Here is a 19,348-nt window from a genome sequence, read left to right as displayed (position 1 = left end):
CATTACACATACATGTATGTCAGTTGTATCATGCAGATTTTATGAGTGGCAAGCAAAATAAACCAAGTTCTTAATTTGTGTTTCTTCAGATTGCAGTGCAGGCAGAAACCCCATGAAGTTATCCTACAGCTGATTTTGATACTGTACTGTATGGATGGTAGCTACATACGATTTAACAATACAGTGTTAGGGAGAAATCAGATGGGCAAAGACTTGAGACTTAACTTGGACTCGTGACAAAAGACTTGAGATTTGACTTGACCATGCCCCTTAAAGACTTGAGACTTGACTTTGGACTCGAGCTCAAAGACTTCAGACTTGACTTGGACTTCCAAAAAATGACTTTTGAACATCTCTGCTTTATTGTAAACTTGTCGGACATCGAAAAGTAATGGGAAAAACGACACATGCAACAACAACACAGTAGTGTTCCCCGTCATTGGCCGTGCGGGGCGTATTGGGGCGTGCAGGGCTGCCAACGAGCAGAATCTACAGGCTGGGCGCGTGAGAGGCGTGAAAGTGAAAGTAAACCGGCAGGGATTTTCGAGAAGTCTGTCTGTCTCGTGTCTCTGTCTGTCAAGTCAACCAAAACAAAGATAGCATAACCGGCAGAGTGGGGCTGCCAACACCCTGTACCCGCGGGGCGCGGCTGGCTGAAACTGAAAGTAGCCTATAACCGGCACGACAGTGATTTACGAGAGGTGAAGTGTGTTCGTGTAACACTGTGCACCCTGCACTCTTTCACCCATAGGATAAGATAACCTAAAGACACACTGAGCTCTCGTAGGCCTATTGGCTGAAGTCAGATGTGTTGATGTAATATTGTGAGCTTGTCTCTCTCACAAGATAACGAGTGTGATCTGCACTGCGTGTGTGCTCTGCGTCTTCTGTGCTGTCGACGGGCTATTACGATTAAAACTCTCGGGTAAGCTAACCAACCAAATTGTAGTCGCTTATTCATGGATTTCATCAGGTCCCTTTCCACAGGTGTATTAATCAAGCACCTTGATTATGAATGCAGATTGCATGGTCCTTGTTTACACCTGTGGAAAAGGACGAAACCCATGAATACGCTCTTGGTCTTGTAGCCTATTGGCTAGCCAAGTCCGAGTTTATCGTGGGAAATAAGAGACGGCCTAATGCCGCCAATTGTTATATACTGTAGGTAGTTCTCCTTACTTGATATTCGCTTTGCATAAAAGTGTCAGCTAAACGAAAAATGTAAAATGTAGGTCTTATAAACTGCCTTATAATGCGTTGACAGTTACATACGGATGCTGTTTCCTGCTCATTTCCATTCGTTTTCTTCAAGGGTTCGGTGATCTCAACATTCTATTCTACATCCTCACGCGGTTCAGTCTGAATCTTCTGTGGCACGCGACGCAGTTTGAATCTTCTGTCTCCAAAGGTAGGCTGCAAAAGATAAACGTTTTATATCAGTGTTGATGGTGTGTGCATCCTAGACAAATACAAATATACAAATATAACTGCGGTTATGGGAAAGTTATACTGCAGTTGTTCCGAAGTGCACTACAATCATATTTTCATGTCCAGATATGCATTTGTGTGGCAAAGTGCAGTACTATGTAGGCTGTGCAATGTGTTTTTCATGCTCAAACTCTTGTATTTCTTGCATATGAACTGCACATAATTTCTTCTTTTGTATTTCTTGCATGAACTGCATATAATTTCAACCAAATGTACTTAAGGTACATTTGGTTGGATCAAAATCAAAGCGAGACATCGTTCTTAGTAATCTTGGAAACCTGACACACCAGGTAAATCAAAAGTAACAAGCCTAGGTTTTATCATGGATTCAGAGTTAAGCTTCAAGCCCCATATCAGTAAAGTTACCCAGACAGCTTATTTCCACCACCTCAGAAACACTGCCAAAGTGCCTTGTTTAACTCCACAAGATGCAGAGAAATTAATGCCTTTATCACTAGTAGGTTAGACTACTGCAGTGCACTTTTTACTGATCTTCCAAAAAGCATATGAAGAAATTGCAACTCACACAGATCTCTGCTGCTAGACTTTTAACTAAGACCAAGAAGAGAGAACACATCACCCCTGTGTTGGCTGAATTGCACTGGCTCCCTGTTTCCTATAGAATTGGAATTGTACGGTTCTGTAAATTACTTACAAAGCTATAAATGGCACAGCACCTTAATATATCTCTAAGCTTTTAATATTTTATCAATTACAAAGGAAACATGGGATCCTCCCATGCTAATCTTTAGATCATCCCATGCTAATCTTTTAATTGTACCCAAAGTGCTCCACAAGCAAAGTGGAGAAGCTGCTTTTATCCATTATGCCCCGAAGCTATGGAACACCCAGTGTCTGTACATCAAACAGGCTCATTCTGTAAACATCTTTAATAAAAGAGCTGAACACATACCTGTATATGAGAGCTTTTAGTTAACTCACTTTTTATCTTGTAGCCTATTTCATCACATTATTTAACATTCTACTGCTGCTATTTACAACTTCCAGCCAAGTTCTAGCAACAATGAGAAGTTTGCCACTAGTGGCAAATGTGTTCGCCAGTGATTTGCCACCACACTGCCAATGATGGCAAACTTTGTAAGTCTGTAAGCAGTTGTAAAAAATGTAACTAATATCATATGACAATACCAATTTCATTTCACCAATACTGAGAGGAATTGTAATGTGTGTGTGTGTGTGTGTGTGTGTTAATTGTGGTCTGTGTGTGTGTGTGTGTGTGTTAATTGTGGTGTGTGTGTGGTGTGTGTATGTGTGTGTGTGCACGCATGTGAGTGTGTGGTGTGTGTGTGCGTGTGTGGTGTGTGTAAATGTGGTGTGTCTGTGTGTGTGTGTGTGTGTGTGTGTGTGTATGTGCGCACATGTGTGTGTGTGTGTGTGTGTGTGTGTGTGTGTGTGTGTGCGCGCGCGCATGTGTGTGTGTGTGTAAAAGTGGTCTGTGTGTTTGTGTGTTAATTGTGGTCTGTGTGTGTGTGTGCGTGCGCGTCCCCCCGTGTGTGTGTGTGTGTGTGCGTGCGCGTCCCCCCAGATGGCTCTCTCCATGCAGGCCCCGGTGTGTCTGGTTGATAACGGGCCTGACGGGCACATGCGTGTCCAGCAGGAGGCGCTGCAGATCCTGGAGCAGATCCAGCAGCCGGTGGTGGTGGTGGCCGTGGTGGGGCTCTACCGCACGGGCAAGTCCTACCTCATGAACCGGCTGGCCGGCAAACACACAGGTCAGAGCCACAGCAGACAACGCAGTGTGTGTGATTGTTGGAGATGTAGTGGGCAGGCTAACCAGAGCGTGTGATTGGTGGAGAGATGTTGAGGGGTGGGGCATGAAGCTCATGGTCTCTAATGAAGCTCCTGTTGATCTCTCAGGGTTTGCTCTGGGCAGCACAATCGAGTCCAAAACCAAAGGAATCTGGATGTGGTGTGTACCTCACCCCTCTAAACCAGGTGTGTGTACACACACACACACACACACACACCTCACCCCTCTAAACCAGGTGGGTATTGTGGTGTTCTTTCCAGTTTAAGATACTTTTACATTCCTATAAGTTCCCATTTATTGTAAGTTCCCATTTATTGTAAGCCAGAGGACTAACTGCCAACAAGAGAAAAGGGGAAGCACCGCCCACACACACACACACACACACACACACACCACCTGGTCAAAACAAAACAATGAAAGAAATGGCCTGAGTTCTGACCATATGGAGAAATGGCCTGAGCTGAGTTCTGACTAGGGGTGTGAATCTCTCATGTAAAAGACGATACGATTCGCATCTAGATACATGGGCACGATTTGATACAAGAAAAGATACATGTTCATAAAAAACGATTCAGTACGATTCGATGCGATGTGATTCGATGCAATTCGATGCAGTTCAAGAATGGAAAGCATTCTGAAAGATTTTTTATCATTTGCTCAAGGTGCACATTCATTTTATATTATCAATTATCATGGTTGTCAATTAGGCAAAAAAAATGTGTGAATATTATTATCTAAACTGAGGTTTGTATCATATACTGTATTGAAATGAAAAAATAATAGTCTACATTTCAGTCAAACACAGCAGCCAAATACAACATAAAAATACTTTATAGACTTTATAGATTTTATAGAGTTATATCTGATTATTTTCAAGGAGCTGTAGCCTTGTTGAGGTGAGACAATACCAAAATAAAATAAAACCGTGCTTAAGACATTCTTGGCCTTTTCTCATATAGCCTACAAGAATAAAATAGGCCTACATATCAATGAACTCTCTGGGCTTATTTTGTTCCAACGGTAGACCTACTGTAATATGCAGAAACCTATAATGCCACAAGTCTGGGTGAATATGAACAAAATAATTGGCTAATAATTTGTGCATCGTTTTAGCAGCAAGGGCCAAATTATTATTTAACATTAAGAAAATCCCTTCATCAAACGTAAGGCTACTCTACAGACCATCGTTGCTGTTTAGGAATGCTATAAGTGTTTAATTTCGCGCTGGATTTTGAAACAACGACCGAGTGCGAGTTGTCACGTGCTTAAGTTGCAGTAGATGTATGGGTAATGAGGTCCTTTGACAACTTTGGGCAATGAATGTAGCCAAAAACGAACTGCATTACCCACAAATCCGTGCCACGTGTAGTTTCAAAACCGGAAGTGGGATGAACGCGCTTGTAAAGGAATTATTATTATCATTGTATAAAACACCTGTGTAAACAGATATATAAATCACCTCTGTAAGCAAAAATATTATACTGAGTTTCAAGGACACAGAATTCGAGTTGGGACACACAGGAAAAGGCCTCCCATCTTTGTGTGTGTCTGTGCGTGGGTTTTGAGGGAATCAAGCTGAAGGAGATAGATGTCTGGCATCCTGTTTTTTTGTGTGCATCTGTACAATAAAAGACTGCTTTTTGGGCTGCAGGTTCAGAGACTGATGGTGAGGGGTTTCAAACCTTTCACTAGCACTCTCTCCTCGTGGCGCCAAGAGTCTGTGAGCAAACCAATACTACGTGTTGTGGTTCTTGTGTCTAATATGTTGAGGTAAATTCCATGACATTACTTGGTCCTTCGAGCCGGATCCCAAGACACCCAAGATCCTGGGACTGATCGTCGGAAGTTGAAGACTGTGCACAGCCCGCGGTCCGGGACCGTGGAAAGCCCAGTACGGTGAATTCCGTGCTGGCCAACCGACGGCGACCAGGCCCTGGACTGGATTGACGGGATCCGAATAGCAACAGAGCAGAACCATAACAGCGTGAGTAAAAACTAGTCTGGGACTATGTTTGAAAGGGAAAGATCGCATTAAGTTGCTCTTTTCTGTATACAGTACTGTTAAAGTAGGCCTAAAGATAAACTAAGTACTACAGGGGGGTTCGAGTCCCACCTGAGTTTATCGGGAGAGTACTATAGGGGGTTTGAGTCCCGCCTAAAAGTCTCTCCAAGAAAGGGAAAGTTTTAAATGTGTTTGAATGTGAGTGAATGAGGGGATTATCTGTAAGTTAAAACGAACATCGAATCTGTGAATTGACACCCAGAAGAAAGCCGGGTGCTAGTTTAACACCTGGCACCTAGAAGCTTGCTTTCTAGATTTGTTGTTTGCCCATTTGAGGACGATACAGTATAACCCCCTATTTGTAAAAATGGGTAATACCCAAGACAAAGAAAATGCTTTGAAAGGCGATGCCAAATTTATGGCTAAAATTCACCCAGGAATTGAAAATTGGCTAACACGATGGAAAGATACGTTCGAATTTGAAGGCAAATTAACAGTTCCTGGCTGTTTTCGAAATTGTTACGCGACATAATGATGCACCACTCAAAAAAGAAAAATGGTATAAAAACACAGCACCAAAAAGAAATTGATGCAGCTAAATTGTGGTTGGAGGAGGCAAGAAAGCGCGAAAATAAAATAAAAGAACGACAAAAATGTACCGTAGCGTATGAAAAAGAGGAAGACAATAAGACAATCTACAAACAACAATTAAAACAAGCATTACTCCAGAGTTTCAGGCCAGAGATAAAAGGTTGGATAGAAAAACATTTTGTCTCCTTTAGGACAGCAGCTATGCCAGAGTTTATGGAACAAGCTAAACACGCAGAGAAGACAGCACAAAACAAGAAGAAAGAGAGGAAAAGAAAGAATCAGGGAAATTGGTAGAAGCATTTGTAACGGCAGTGCAAGGAACAGGAGGACAAACAGGCAGAGGCCGAGGCAGAGGCAGAGGCAGAGGCAATAGCAGAGGAAGAGGAGGACAGGGTGAAAATAAGCCAGGACGTAGAGATTATGAGAATGAGGGTGATGATAGTAACAAGTGTTACAAGTGTGGGGGTCGAGGGCATTGGGCCCGAGACTGCCCCAGTGAGGATAAGAAAGAACACAAATATGATCAGGATCGATCAATATGACAATTGACTAGGAAATGGAGAAGGGGAAGAGCTAGAAATATGTGAAGAATTTCTAGACTTAGCCGATGTGTGTTTATATGAAAAACCAGAGAAAGTGATACATATTAATGCCAAACCTGTAATCTTTTTATGTGATACTGGAGCATGCAGAACTGTAATGAAAGACATAGATGGCCTGCAAAAAACAGATTAAGCTATTCTCGTAAAATCAGCCAACAGTCATGTGCAAAAACAATATTTCAGTGAGCCTGTGGCTGTCAAGCTGACAGAAACAGGAAGCACTGTTTTCGCCCCTGTAGTCATGGCCCCCGGCTGTCCCTACAACCTGTTAGGACGAGATTTAATGGTAAAATTAAAATTAGCCATCTATCCAAATCTACAGGGGGGTATGGAGGCTAGGACATGTGATGAAATTGACATACACTTAGTCGAGGGGAAAAATACGCCGTATTACGTCTGGGCCCTGGAACCTTCGCACCAGGACCCAGGAAAAACAATAGAGACGATAGTGCAAAAGGTTAAGGAAAGAATTAACCCACTGGCTAGCCTGGTACCCCCTGACGAATTAAGAATTGACCTGAGACGCAAACCTACACCTGGGCCAGACCCAGAGTATGACAAACTACTGCATAAACTAGGACCTACTAGGGTGACTTTGACTTATTTGTGTTGGTTGGACAGAGAATCTTTTTGTCAAGCAGTTCTGCCACCGCCCGCGCAGAAACTGATGAGTTGGGAACTGAAACCCCACATGCAGCTGTCCACTAGCCCAAATGAAAAACAGTCACGTCTAGACAAACATGTGAACTTTGTAACACAAATACAAGATTGGGGAACTGAAACTCAAGATGTTGAAAAAAGCCCCACCACTGGTTGGAGGCGCACCAGTCTAAATTATGTGGTGACTTTTACACCAACAGTAATACTACATGACAAAACAGAGACATGATTGATGGTTTTAACAGAGGCTGAGGATCAAGCGCTAAAAAGTAATTCCGTCAAGCTTATGGTCAAAAGGACCTACGGACGTGGTCTGATTAAAGACATAGAGCCGGTGCTAATTAGAGCAAAAACAGGTTATTATCCATGCCAAAAACAATATCCCCTTAAACCTGACGCAGAAGCGGGGATAAAACCTGTGATAGCAGAAATTATTAAAGCTGGGGTTATTGTGCCATGCCCTAAGTCACCGTGTAATACGCCGATATTTCCTGTTAAGAAAGCGGCCCCATCTACTGGTTGGCGCATGGTACAAGACCTCCGAGCCGTAAACAATGCAGTAATAGCCCGCGCTCCAAATGTGCCTGATCCCCATACTCTGTTGAACCAATTAAATCCAGAAGCTAAAGTATTTTCAGTATTAGATCTGTCAAACGCGTTTTACTCAATCCCCGTCCATAAAGACAGTCAACATTGGTTCGCATTCACATTTGAAGGGAAACGTTACACATTTACACGCCTAAGCCAAGGGTATTGTGAGTCGCCTACAATATTTTCCGAAGCAATACATAACTGCTTGGCAAAGTTTATCCCGCCCTGCGGAAGTCAAATATTGGCTTATGTTGATGATCTGCTCATAGCAGGAATTAACGAAGAAAAATGCAAAATTGATACACTGGCACTTCTAAAATATTTGCACAAAACCGGACATAAAGTGAGCAAAGACAAATTGCAATTGTGGCGCTCTGAAGTAAAGTATTTAGGACACACACTGACAAAGGATGGCAGACACGTGCATTCTAGCCGTAAAAAAGCAATATTAGAAGCACCAAAACCGATGACTAAGAAACAAATGATGTCATTTTTAGGGCTCTGTAACTATTGTCGAATGTGGGTCCCAAGCTATGCCGAAAAGACGCGCCCCTTACAAGCATTAATCTTTGACGAGCCTATGGCTGCGCACGATAAACTAAAATGGACTAAAGAGGCTGAAACTGCGTTTGAAAACATAAAACAATTAATTGCTGGATCCACTGTTTTAGCACTGCCTGATTACACTAAGCCGTTCACACAAATGGTCGATACAAAAAATGGTTTCATGACTTCTGTTTTGACACAACAGTGGGGAGCAAAAAATAGACCAGTGGCATTTTACAGTTCACGACTGGATCCGGTGGCGAGAGCAACTCCTGTGTGTGTGCAGGCTGTACTCGCCACAGCAATGGCAGTACAAGTGTCAGCTGAAGTCGTGCTTTTTCACCCACTGACTGTGAAAGTTCCACATGCTGTCTCTCTACTGCTGTTACAAACCAACATGACATTCTTATCTCCCGCAAGACACCTCTCGTGCATGACAGTGTTGTTATCGCAACCACACATCACTATCGAGCGCTGCACTGTGCTAAACCCATCCACTCTGTTGCCAACAGCTGAGGACGGGGTGGAGCATAAGTGTTTGGAGATGACACAAACGAACATGAAACCTAGAGCTGATTTAACCGATCAACCGCTGAAAAAAGGTGAAATAATTTTCGGCACAAGCAGCTGAATTGACAGCCCTAACCAGAGCCTGTGAGCTTTTTGAAAAAAAGGAAGTAACAATTTACACAGACATGCTTTTGCTGTGTCTCACATTTTTTGTGTACATTGGAAAAGACGTGGCTACAAAACCTCTACTGGGAAACCAGTAAAACATAAAGACTTACTTCTGAAATTATATGACGCTCTTCAATTACCAAAAAAGCTTGCCATTTGTAAATGTGAAGCGCATACTAACAAAACTGATACACAGCACACACATACACAAACACGACAGCAGCAAGTGCCTGGTAAAAAGAGGGACCTATGGAAGAAACATGGGTGCTACCTAAAAGACAATATCTACGTCGGTCCAAGTGGCAAACCAGTATTACCTAAATATATGTATAAATGGGCAGCTAGTGACACATGGTCATTGTGTCAACGGGAGGAGTGCTGCCACACAGCTAACTCCTTTTGAAATGCTGTATGGCAGACCATCAGTGTTGGGCAAGTTACTTCAAAATCATAATGTATTATGTATTACTTATTACTGTCTTTTAAAAGTAATTTGTTACATTATAATATTACTGTCTCTGAATTGTAAGGCATTACACTACTATTGCATTACTTTTAAGTTACTTTCACCAAAATATCTAGAAATATGGATTTGCCATTCTAAATGCAGTTTATTACGCTCAATGCAGCTTGCTCTTCCAATGGAGGGAGATGTGGTTTAGCATAATGAGTGAGCTAGATTTAAGGCTAACAACAGTAGAATGCAATAGGCGCAGTGCTCATGATGCAATACAAGGAACATCATAGTCAGAATTTTGTTAAAAACCGACAAAAGGTCAAAGTCTGCTAAATTGTGATAGAAATACTGTAACTTTAAGGCCTAGGCCTATTAAAATCAATAGAGAGCCTACTATATTGTAAATCAAAGCTTAAAGGAACCGTATGTAAGATTGTGGCCAAAACTGGTACTACAATCACTTTCAAATTACTATAGAGCGGTGTATCCCCTTCCCCTCCCCTCTGACTGGCAGAGTTGGCAACCGGATGACGAAACACTACTGACTTTGTGATTAGTAGATAGGTGGAGGGTGGCGCATTAGGCCAAAACACAACATGACAACATCAACATCAGTTGAGGGCTGCAACTTCACTTTTTAAATGACAATATCCTGGCCAGACTACTGTTGTCAGTGATATAAGTATTTGAAATGAACATGATATCTTAATGTCTAGTGACATATCAGGGCAATTTTATGATTCATTGAAATATTTTTTTTACATACGGTTCCTTTAATAAAGACATGTCAAGATGGTGGCCTGCTGGCCATTTCGGTGCCCTAAGTGAGTGGCTTTGAGTGAGTGACATTTAAATGATAACTCAAACACTCAAACACCTGTGTGTTTTTAAACATTAATTTCTGAAGAAATTATGTTTTACCTATACATGGTGCACTGTCACTTTAAGAGCATTGATCTTTACATTGTCATAATGCCCTTTTGCCAGCTCTTGTTTACAAGCCTTATTTGTTTGAGTTACATTGATAGCACAATATTAACAATAATATGCACAATGTTAAGTTGTTTGAAGCAACCTTCATTGCTTTGGAAATGGAAGTATATGCAATGACATGTTGCTTCACATTTCGTTTTGCGAATACAAGTGAATTATGAGCCTGGTATCCACCTAGCTATCTGAATGGAATGCGTTTCAGTCGACTCAGCATATCATGTGCTTCATGTAGCCTAAATGCTTGGAAAACGAATTATTGAAGACCCACCAATTCTAGTAGGCTACTACGTGGTGATTGAGAGAACCCAAAAGGTATCAAACTTGCATGTAACATCGTGTTAGTGCATTTTGACATTGTAAACGTTATTGATGAAAAGTGAAACGCAGTTTGCAGTAAAGCTACTATTCATTGGTTACATTTGGGTGCCCCCTCTGTCCTTTGGTGCCCAACGCAAAGTGCGTGATGCGCGTGGTGGGAGCGGTGGCACTGCCAGGCTACACAATCTTTTTCTGCATTTCTATCCCGTTATTCTCTTCAATTCAAGTTCACAGCACAAAGCTGACATGCACAACAGCATAGTTTGTGTTTTATCAAGAATCAAAAAGATTAGCGTGGCACTACTTTAGATGTTTCATTAATTTACTTGTGCTATTTCGCGAGGCATAGAGAGATCTTTCGGTTTCGCACACAAAGTGCACTAACTATTATGTTCTTCATAGCCTTGTCTCTGACAAGCTGAAAATAATGAGCGTAGGCTTATGTCCATCCCGCAAATAGAGTCCGCCTGCGAGTCTGCTGCAGCAGTCATATTCAACCAGTATCAGGAGATAACGTTCTACTATTTTGCGCTGATTTTTTCTCCTCTATTGTTCTCGCATGGTGTGGTGGCAAATATGTATCAAAACAAAACACCACTTAATTTCGGGTTAAATGCATTGTAACGCGCGTTACTGAAGTTTGTACCGAGTAAAATATTACCCAATTTTTTTTTAATGCCTTACATTACCACGTTACCGCAAACAGCAATATATTACAGTAATTACATTACTTTTGTAACGCGTTACACCCAACACTGCAGACCATACACCATGCCTGATTTCTCTCGTAGTAAGTCCACGCCTGATGATGATGAAGGAGTAGTGGGACAGTTGATTAAGACTCTGTCATCTAAATGTGTAGACACGAATACTGCTCCCTCTCTCTCTCTCTCCACAGGACCCTAAAGTGAAACCAGGAGACTGGGTGTTCATCATAGAATTATACTAGTCACTCCTACTAGTGAAGGTACAGGGGAAGACTTCTTGGACGCATCTCGCATTGTAAGGTGCGGCATGTAGGCTCCTCGCTGAGGACAACAGTGACGTGTAATGATTAATTGATTAACCTCATGATCAGCAATGAAGTTGTTACAGAAAACCTGTATTGGAGATGTTAAAATGGAACAGATGATTGTGAAAGTTACCAATGATAAACAGGAGGGAAATGTAAAGGAATTATTATTATCATTGTATAAAACACCTGTGTAAACAGATATATAAATCACCTCTGTAAGCAAAAATATTATACTGAGTTTCAAGGACACAGAATTCGAGTTGGGACACACAGGAAAAGGCCTCCCATCTTTGTGTGTGTCTGTGCGTGGGTTTTGAGGAAATCAAGCTGAAGGAGATAGATGTCTGGCATCCTGTTTTTTTGTGTGCATCTGTACAATAAAAGACTGCTTTTTGGGCTGCAGGTTCAGAGACTGATGGTGAGGGGTTTCAAACCTTTCACTAGCACTCTCTCCTCGTGGCGCCAAGAGTCTGTGAGCAAACCAATACTACGTGTTGTGGTTCTTGTGTCTAATATGTTGAGGTAAATTCCATGACAGCGCTGCTTGGAACGTAAATCAGAGTCTGAGCGAGCAGAAAAGGTTGTAAACCGATTCGTAATAAGTAAATCGATATAACGACCGGTTCATTTAAGTTTTATTCCGATATGGGGCTTCACATATCGATGTAGCCGTATCTTACAGGTTAAAAACGGATACCGATACGTATCGGTTAATCTTTACACCCCTAGTTCTGACCATATGGAGAATTGGCCTGAGTTCTGACCATATGGAGAAATGGCCTGAGTTCTGACCATATGGAGAAATGGCCTGAGCTGAGTTCTGACCATTTGTGGAGAATTGGCCTGAGCTGAGTTCTGACCATATGGAGAAATGGCCTGAGTTCTGACCATTTGTGGAGAATTGGCCTGAGCTGAGTTCTGACCATTTGTGGAGAAATGGCCTGAGTTCTGACCTTTTGTGTGACGTTTTGAGTAGTGCCGGCTAGCATGCAGTAGTGTGTGTGCGTGTGCAGGGCGGTGATAGTGTAATGGTTAGGGAGCTGGGCTAGCGTGCAGTAGTAGTGTAGTGGTTAAGGAGCTGGGCTAGCATGCAGTAGTAGCGTAGTGTAGTGTAGTGACTAAGGAGCTGGGCTAGCATGCAGTAGGTGGTAATGTAGTGGTTAAGGAGCTGGGCTAGCATGCAGTAGTGTAGTGGTTAAGGAGCTGGGCTAGCATGCAGTAGGTGGTAATGTAGTGGTTAAGGAGCTGGGCTAGCATGCAGTAGTGTAGTGGTTAAGGAGCTGGGCTAGCATGCAGTAGTAGTGTAGTGTAGTGTAGTGACTAAGGAGCTGGGCTAGCATGCAGTAGTAGTGTAGTGGTTAAGGAGCTGGGCTAGTGTGCAGTAGTAGTGTAGTGTAGTGGTTAAGGAGCTGGGCTAGCATGCAGTAGTAGTGTAGTGGTTAAGGAGCTGGGCTAGCATGCAGTAGTAGTGTAGTGGTTAAGGAGCTGGGCTAGCATGCAGTAGTAGTGTAGAGGTTAAGGAGCTGGGCTAGCATGCAGTAGTAGTGTAGTGGTTAAGGAGCTGGGTCATTCCACGTCAATTCAACCAGGGCCCACGCACTTAGGTCTGAAAATATTACCATGTGTACCTATGTTATCCAGGAGACACACTGTAAAATGACTTGTAGAGTTACCACAGTGCCACCTGTGGTTGTATAGAGTAACCTGTGGTAACTATACAAAACATATTGATCTCAATGGTGCATTTTGCCCATGTTCAGGGTGGAAAATAAAAAAGAAAGATTTGCATAAGACAAGTCAAATTGGTGTTTTTAAAAAGAAGGTATCATGGAGAATAAAGAAAAAAATATTTAAAAAAATCTTTGTATATTCCCACAAGGTGTTTGGGTTCTCTGAAAATGAGAACCAAAATGATTTTTCATACTTGTGAGGTCTGCTGTTCAGACCCTGAAGGGATTTATTTTCTGTTCATTGCTTTTTGTGAGAGTGTTTCTACTTATCTCAGTAAGGGAAATGAATCAAGAGCCTATGTTGAGTACAACCATGTCTTCTAAAGGCCTAAACAGAGCCCAGCCAAAAACTCCAATAAAATGTTGATCAACTTTGAGGGACAGCTATGACCATGCAGGATCATCCAGTCCAAACGTGACGATTTTGCTACCTACTATTCCTATTTATGTACCAGCATGCAAAATTTGGGCTAGCATGCAGTAGTAGTGTAGTGGTTAAGGAGCTGGGCTAGCATGCAGTAGTAGTGTAGTGATTAAGGAGCTGGGCTAGCATGCAGTAGTAGTGTAGTGGTTAAGGAGCTGGGCTAGCATGCAGTAGTAGTGTAGTGGTTAAGGAGCTGGGCTAGCATGCAGTAGTAGTGTAGTGGTTAAGGAGCTGGGCTAGTGTGCAGTAGGTGGTAGTGTAGTGGTTAAGGAGCTGGGCTAGCATGCAGTAGTAGTGTAGTGTTTAAGGAGCTGGGCTAGTGTGCAGTAGTAGCGTAGTGTTTAAGGAGCTGGGCTAGCATGCAGTAGTAGTGTAGTGTAGTGTAGTGGTTAAGGAGCTGGGCTAGCATGCAGTAGTAGTGTAGTGGTTAAGGAGCTGGGCTAGCATGCAGTAGTAGTGTAGTGGCTAAGGAGCTGGGCTAGCATGCAGTAGTAGTGTAGTGTAGTGGATAAGGAGCTGGGCTAGCATGCAGTAGTAGTGTAGTGGTTAAGGAGCTGGGCTAGCATGCAGTAGTGTAGTGGTTAAGCAGCTGGGCTAGCGTGTAGTAGGTGGTAGTGTAGTGGTTAAGGAGCTGGGCTAGCATGCAGTAGTAGTGTAGTGTAGTGTAGTGGTTAAGGAGCTGGGCTAGCATGCAGTAGTAGTGTAGTGGTTAAGGAGCTGGGCTAGCATGCAGTAGTAGTGGTTAAGGAGCTGGGCTAGCATGCAGTAGTAGTGTAGTGGCTAAGGAGCTGGGCTAGCATGCAGTAGTAGTGTAGTGTAGTGGATAAGGAGCTGGGCTAGCATGCAGTAGTAGTGTAGTGGTTAAGGAGCTGGGCTAGCATGCAGTAGTGTAGTGGTTAAGCAGCTGGGCTAGCGTGTAGTAGGTGGTAGTGTAGTGGTTAAGGAGATCGGCTAGCATGCAGTAGTAGTGTAGAGGTTAAGGAGCTGGGCTAGCATGCAGTAGTAGTGTAGTGGCTAAGGAGCTGGGCTAGCATGCAGTATCCTGAAAGGTTGTGGGTTCAATTCCTGGCTACCAACGTTGTGCCCTCTTCTAACATCTGGTCATGTTTAATCTGGTCATGCTTAATCTGGTCATGTTTAATCTAGCACTTACCACTATATTCTTCCCTATACTGACTATCCCTCTTCTCCCTGTAGTGACTTTTATTGAACTGTTATCATATTCTATGGCTATGCAAGTAGTAGCCTACTTATTGAACTGTTATCATATTCTATGGCTATGTGAGTAGTAGCCTACTTATTGAACTGTTATCATATTCTATGGCTATGCGAGTAGTAGCCTACTTATTGAACTGTTATCATATTCTATGGCTATGCGAGTAGTAGCCTACTTATTGCTTATTGTTAAGTGATGATCTTGCCTCTATGCGAGTACTAGCCTACTTATTGCTTATTGTTAAGTGATGATCTTGCCTCTATGCGAGTACTAGCCTACTTATTGCTTATTGTTAAGTGATGATCTTGCCTCTATGCGAGTAGTAGACTACTTATTGCTTATTGTTAAGTGATGATCTTGCCTCTATGCGAGTAGTAGCCTACTTATTGCTTATTGTTAAGTGATGATCTTGCCTCTTCAACAGGAAACACCCTTGTCCTGCTGGACACAGAGGGACTGGGAGATGTAGACAAGGTGATGTACAAGGACTCTTTTACCCTTACTGAACACTTTAGATGTAGACAAGGTGATGTACAAGGACTCTTTTACCCTTACTGAATGCTTTAGATGTAGAAAGGACTCTTTTACCCTTACTGAACACTTTAGATGTAGACAAGGTGATGTACAAGGACTTTTTGACCAGGGGGTCAGGATTTGAAGGGTTAGCTTCAGCCACTTAGCATGGCATTTGGCCGCCGACATTTTTGAAAACATGGCGTTACATGGTTGCAACTTCCGGCACCAGTTTTTACATGCTGATTGGTAGATGACAGCTCATGCTGAGTTTAGTTTTGGGCACGATCGTCCTCGCGCGTCCATGTTGGTTTGCATTTCTGGAAGACGACAAATAAAACAACTAACTCCTTGGATTAAGCTACTGATACTTGACTTAATGCCTACATTGTTTAGGCTTATTATACCAGACTTTGTGGTAAATAAAATAAAAAAGTAAATGTTGTCATATACTATTATTTGCCTTATTTGTGAGTTGACAAGGTAACTGACTATGACAATACATGTATGCATAGCAATGACCTATATCCAATTATTAGCCTACTCATTGCGTTGTGTATGAAAACTATTTTAAAACGCTGTAGTAGCCTACCTGTAGGCTACTACAGGTACAACGCAACGTCGGGATCATGTAACCTCCCCAAGTCATTTAAAACGAAGCTTATTTAGTTTGCTTTCTTGCGACATGATTAGGCCATGCATTTGATTTAAATGGCCAGGCTGCCAGTCGAAGCAAAAGCCAAATATCCAACAACAGTTGCAGACTCTTGAAATGCCTGCTCGAACCTCAATACCCGAGGGATTTGCGCTTCTATCGGTAAGTTTAATTTGCGTTGCCTTCATTTCGTCTGCCTGCAATTGTAGCCTAGGTTTAACAAGCTGCAAATTCACACTGGGTGCAGCAAAAATCCCAGCTATCCACAAGTTTCTTCGTCCCATGTCTACATAATTATAGTCATTTTCGTTGAATAGCTTATTGTGCAATTAGTATACAGCCTGTCCAAATATAGCATTTAGGGATCATTATTTGTGTAGCCTAAAGTGAGTCAATATTGATTCGCATTGTTTATTATCACATATGAACATCACATTAAATAACCTAGGACTTCAGAGACAGGGCAAACTTCTACCACCATTCCCAAAATGTTATCCCAACCAATGAAATACATTTGCGCTTATAACGAGGTGAAGTGAAGCGCGTTCACGAACAACTTCTTTTCCTCTGAGGGAATGTCCAATCTTCATCAACGACATACCGTTGTACAGCGGGGAAAATAAGTATTGAACACGTCAAAATGTTTTTCAGTAAGTATACTTCCAATGAGGCTACTTGCATGAAATTTTCACCAGACATTAGTATTAACTCAGATAATCCACCCATATAAAAAAATCCAAACATTAAAGTCCATAGGTAGAGTTATGTGTAATAAAGTGCAATGACACAGGAAAAAAGTATTGAACACGCCTGCTGAAATTTCTTGTGGAAAAGCCTTTATTCGTAATGACAGCTTCAAGGCATTTCCCGTATGACGAAACTAACCAGTTACAGTATTCTGGTGTGATTTTGGCCCATTCTTTTCAACAGATAGTCCTTTAATATTGAAGATTCCAGGGGTCCCTCTTGTGAATCCTGATCTTTAGTTAACTTCCAAAACTGTTCAATTGGATTGAAGTCAGGGCCTTGATTTCCTTTCTCTGAAACCAATTGAGAGTTTCCTTTGCTGAATGGTTTGGATCATTGTCCTGCTGGAAGGTCTAGCCATATCTCATCCTCATCATCCTGGTGGATGGTCAAGATTCTCCAAGACCAAAATGACTCAATTCATCATTCCTTCAACTGTATGAAGTCTGCTAGTACCATGAGATGAAAAACAGCCCACACCATGATGCCACCACCTCCAAACCTCACTGTTGGTAGGGTATTTTTAGGGTGATGCACAGTGCCATTTCTCCCCCAAATATGGTGTGTAGTATGACATCCAAAAAGTTCAATTTTGCTTTCGCTTGACCAGAATACATTCTCTCAGTATTTCATAGGATTGTCCAAATGTTGTGTAGCAAACTTTTAACGAGCTTTGACATGTTTTTCTTCAGCAATAGAGTCATGCGGGATGAGCGTGCATAGAGGCCATGGCAGTGGAGTGCATTACCTATGATTTTCTCTGTAACAACTGTACCAAGTCTTTCTGGAGCTTTCTCCGAGTGGTCCTTGGCTCTTGGGCTACTCTTCTGACTATCCTTCTGACTTCCTGGTCAGAAATCTTGCAAGGAGAGCCTGTGCATGGCCAGTGATGATGCAGTGATGTTCCTTCCACTTGCAGATAATGGCTCCAATACTGCTTGCTGGATGCTTCGGAGGTTTTGATGTGCATCTGTAACCAGTTCCATTGATATGTTTTGCAACAATAAGGTTGCAAAGGTCTTGGGAGAGCTCTTTGCTTTTACCCATTATGAAATGTTTCTTGTTTGACACCTTGGTAACAAAAAACCTTTTTATAGCCCACCAGTATGTACTAACCCAGCTTATATCAATTTGCACAGATAGGAGGGATCATTTCTCTAACTACTTATAGATTCCAGTTTGTTCCATGCCATTTCTTGCCTTTGAGTACTGCTTTTTCTTAGCGTGTTCAATACTTTTTCCCTGTGCCATTCCACTTTTTTACTCATAACTCTACTTTTAGACATTAATGTTTGGGTTTTTATATATGTGTGGATTACCTAAGTTAATACTAATGTCCAGTGACAATTTCATGCGAATAGCCTCACTGGAAGTATACTTACTGAAAAAAATATTGACGTGTTCAATACTTATTTTCCCCGCTGTACCTTACGTTGTCTCTGTCTGTAACGTGGAATCTAATAGGCTAATTCTACCTGGTGCCGGAAACGAACACCCATGAAACGCCATTTTCATAAAGATGGCTGCGGTCAATTTCAAACATTTTTGGCTGAAGTAGCTAGCCTAGCATGGGCCATTGAAATGAATGGGGGCGGGACTTAGTCACTCTCTCCAGTTATATATAATACCTCCATGTTTTTGACCCCTACTGAACGCTTTAGATGTAGACAAGGTGATGTACAAGGACTCTTTTACCCTTACTGAACGCTTTAGATGTAGACAAGGTGATGTACAAGGACTCTTTTACCCTTACTGAACGCTTTAGATGTAGACAAGGTGATGTACAAGGACTCTTTTACCCTTACTGAACACTTTAGATGTAGACAAGGTGATGTACAAGGACTCTTTTACCCTTACTGAACACTTTAGATGTAGACAAGGTGATGTACAAGGACTCTTTTACCCTTACTGAACGCTTTAGATGTAGACAAGGTGATGTACAAGGACTCTTATTTTACCCTTACTGAACACTTTAGATGTAGACAAGGTGATGTACAAGGACTCTTTTACCCTTACTGAGCGCTTTAGATGTTGTGGTCAAAAATATCCAGGCAACACTCAGGTGTGAGGAACCACTGCAGGTTTATTCACGATACCGGGAGCAGGTCACTAGCAACAGCATGTTCCAGTAACACTACTCAAAGTTCTCTAGGGCGAAGCCCCATCTTATACATGTTAATTACATTGGTAATACAAATCACATGAGTACAATGGTCTTTTCCAAAAATCCTCATACATGCAGAAATACAACAATACATATACACTTCTTGGACATAGCATGTGATCCATGCGCCATACGCAAGTCATGTGGCTACTCCAAGTAAGTAGATAATTGGTCAATACAATACATA

General features: G+C 42.1%; 1 protein-coding gene across 5 annotated transcripts in view; it reads left to right on the top strand.

Moving 5' to 3' along the window:
* The first annotated feature begins 585 nt into the window (after positions 1–585).
* Positions 586–19,348, top strand: part of LOC143099996 (guanylate-binding protein 4-like) — a 41,038-nt gene continuing 22,275 nt past the window's right edge. Inside the window, exons 1-6 of one of the 5 annotated variants that reach the window (XM_076262907.1) lie at positions 588–925; positions 1,313–1,408; positions 1,710–1,778; positions 3,035–3,221; positions 3,367–3,444; positions 15,507–15,556. In XM_076262907.1, the coding sequence (XP_076119022.1) occupies positions 3,035–3,221; positions 3,367–3,444; positions 15,507–15,556 (315 nt within the window). In that variant the 5' untranslated portion in view covers positions 588–925; positions 1,313–1,408; positions 1,710–1,778. Of the gene's footprint in view, positions 926–1,264; positions 1,409–1,709; positions 1,779–3,034; positions 3,222–3,366; positions 3,445–15,506; positions 15,557–19,348 lie in introns of all 5 variants that reach the window. The other 4 variants (XM_076262908.1, XM_076262903.1, XM_076262904.1 and 1 more) reach the window with 4 other exon arrangements.

This window comes from Alosa pseudoharengus, unplaced genomic scaffold (genome assembly GCF_046254945.1).
Source record: "Alosa pseudoharengus isolate Yale_2024_CS ecotype anadromous, Long Island Sound unplaced genomic scaffold, YU_APseudo_1.1 YU_APseudo_1.1_scf_3, whole genome shotgun sequence".
In the NCBI taxonomy this organism is placed as follows: domain Eukaryota; kingdom Metazoa; phylum Chordata; class Actinopteri; order Clupeiformes; family Clupeidae; genus Alosa; species Alosa pseudoharengus.
This window is presented reverse-complemented; position numbering and strand designations above follow the sequence as displayed.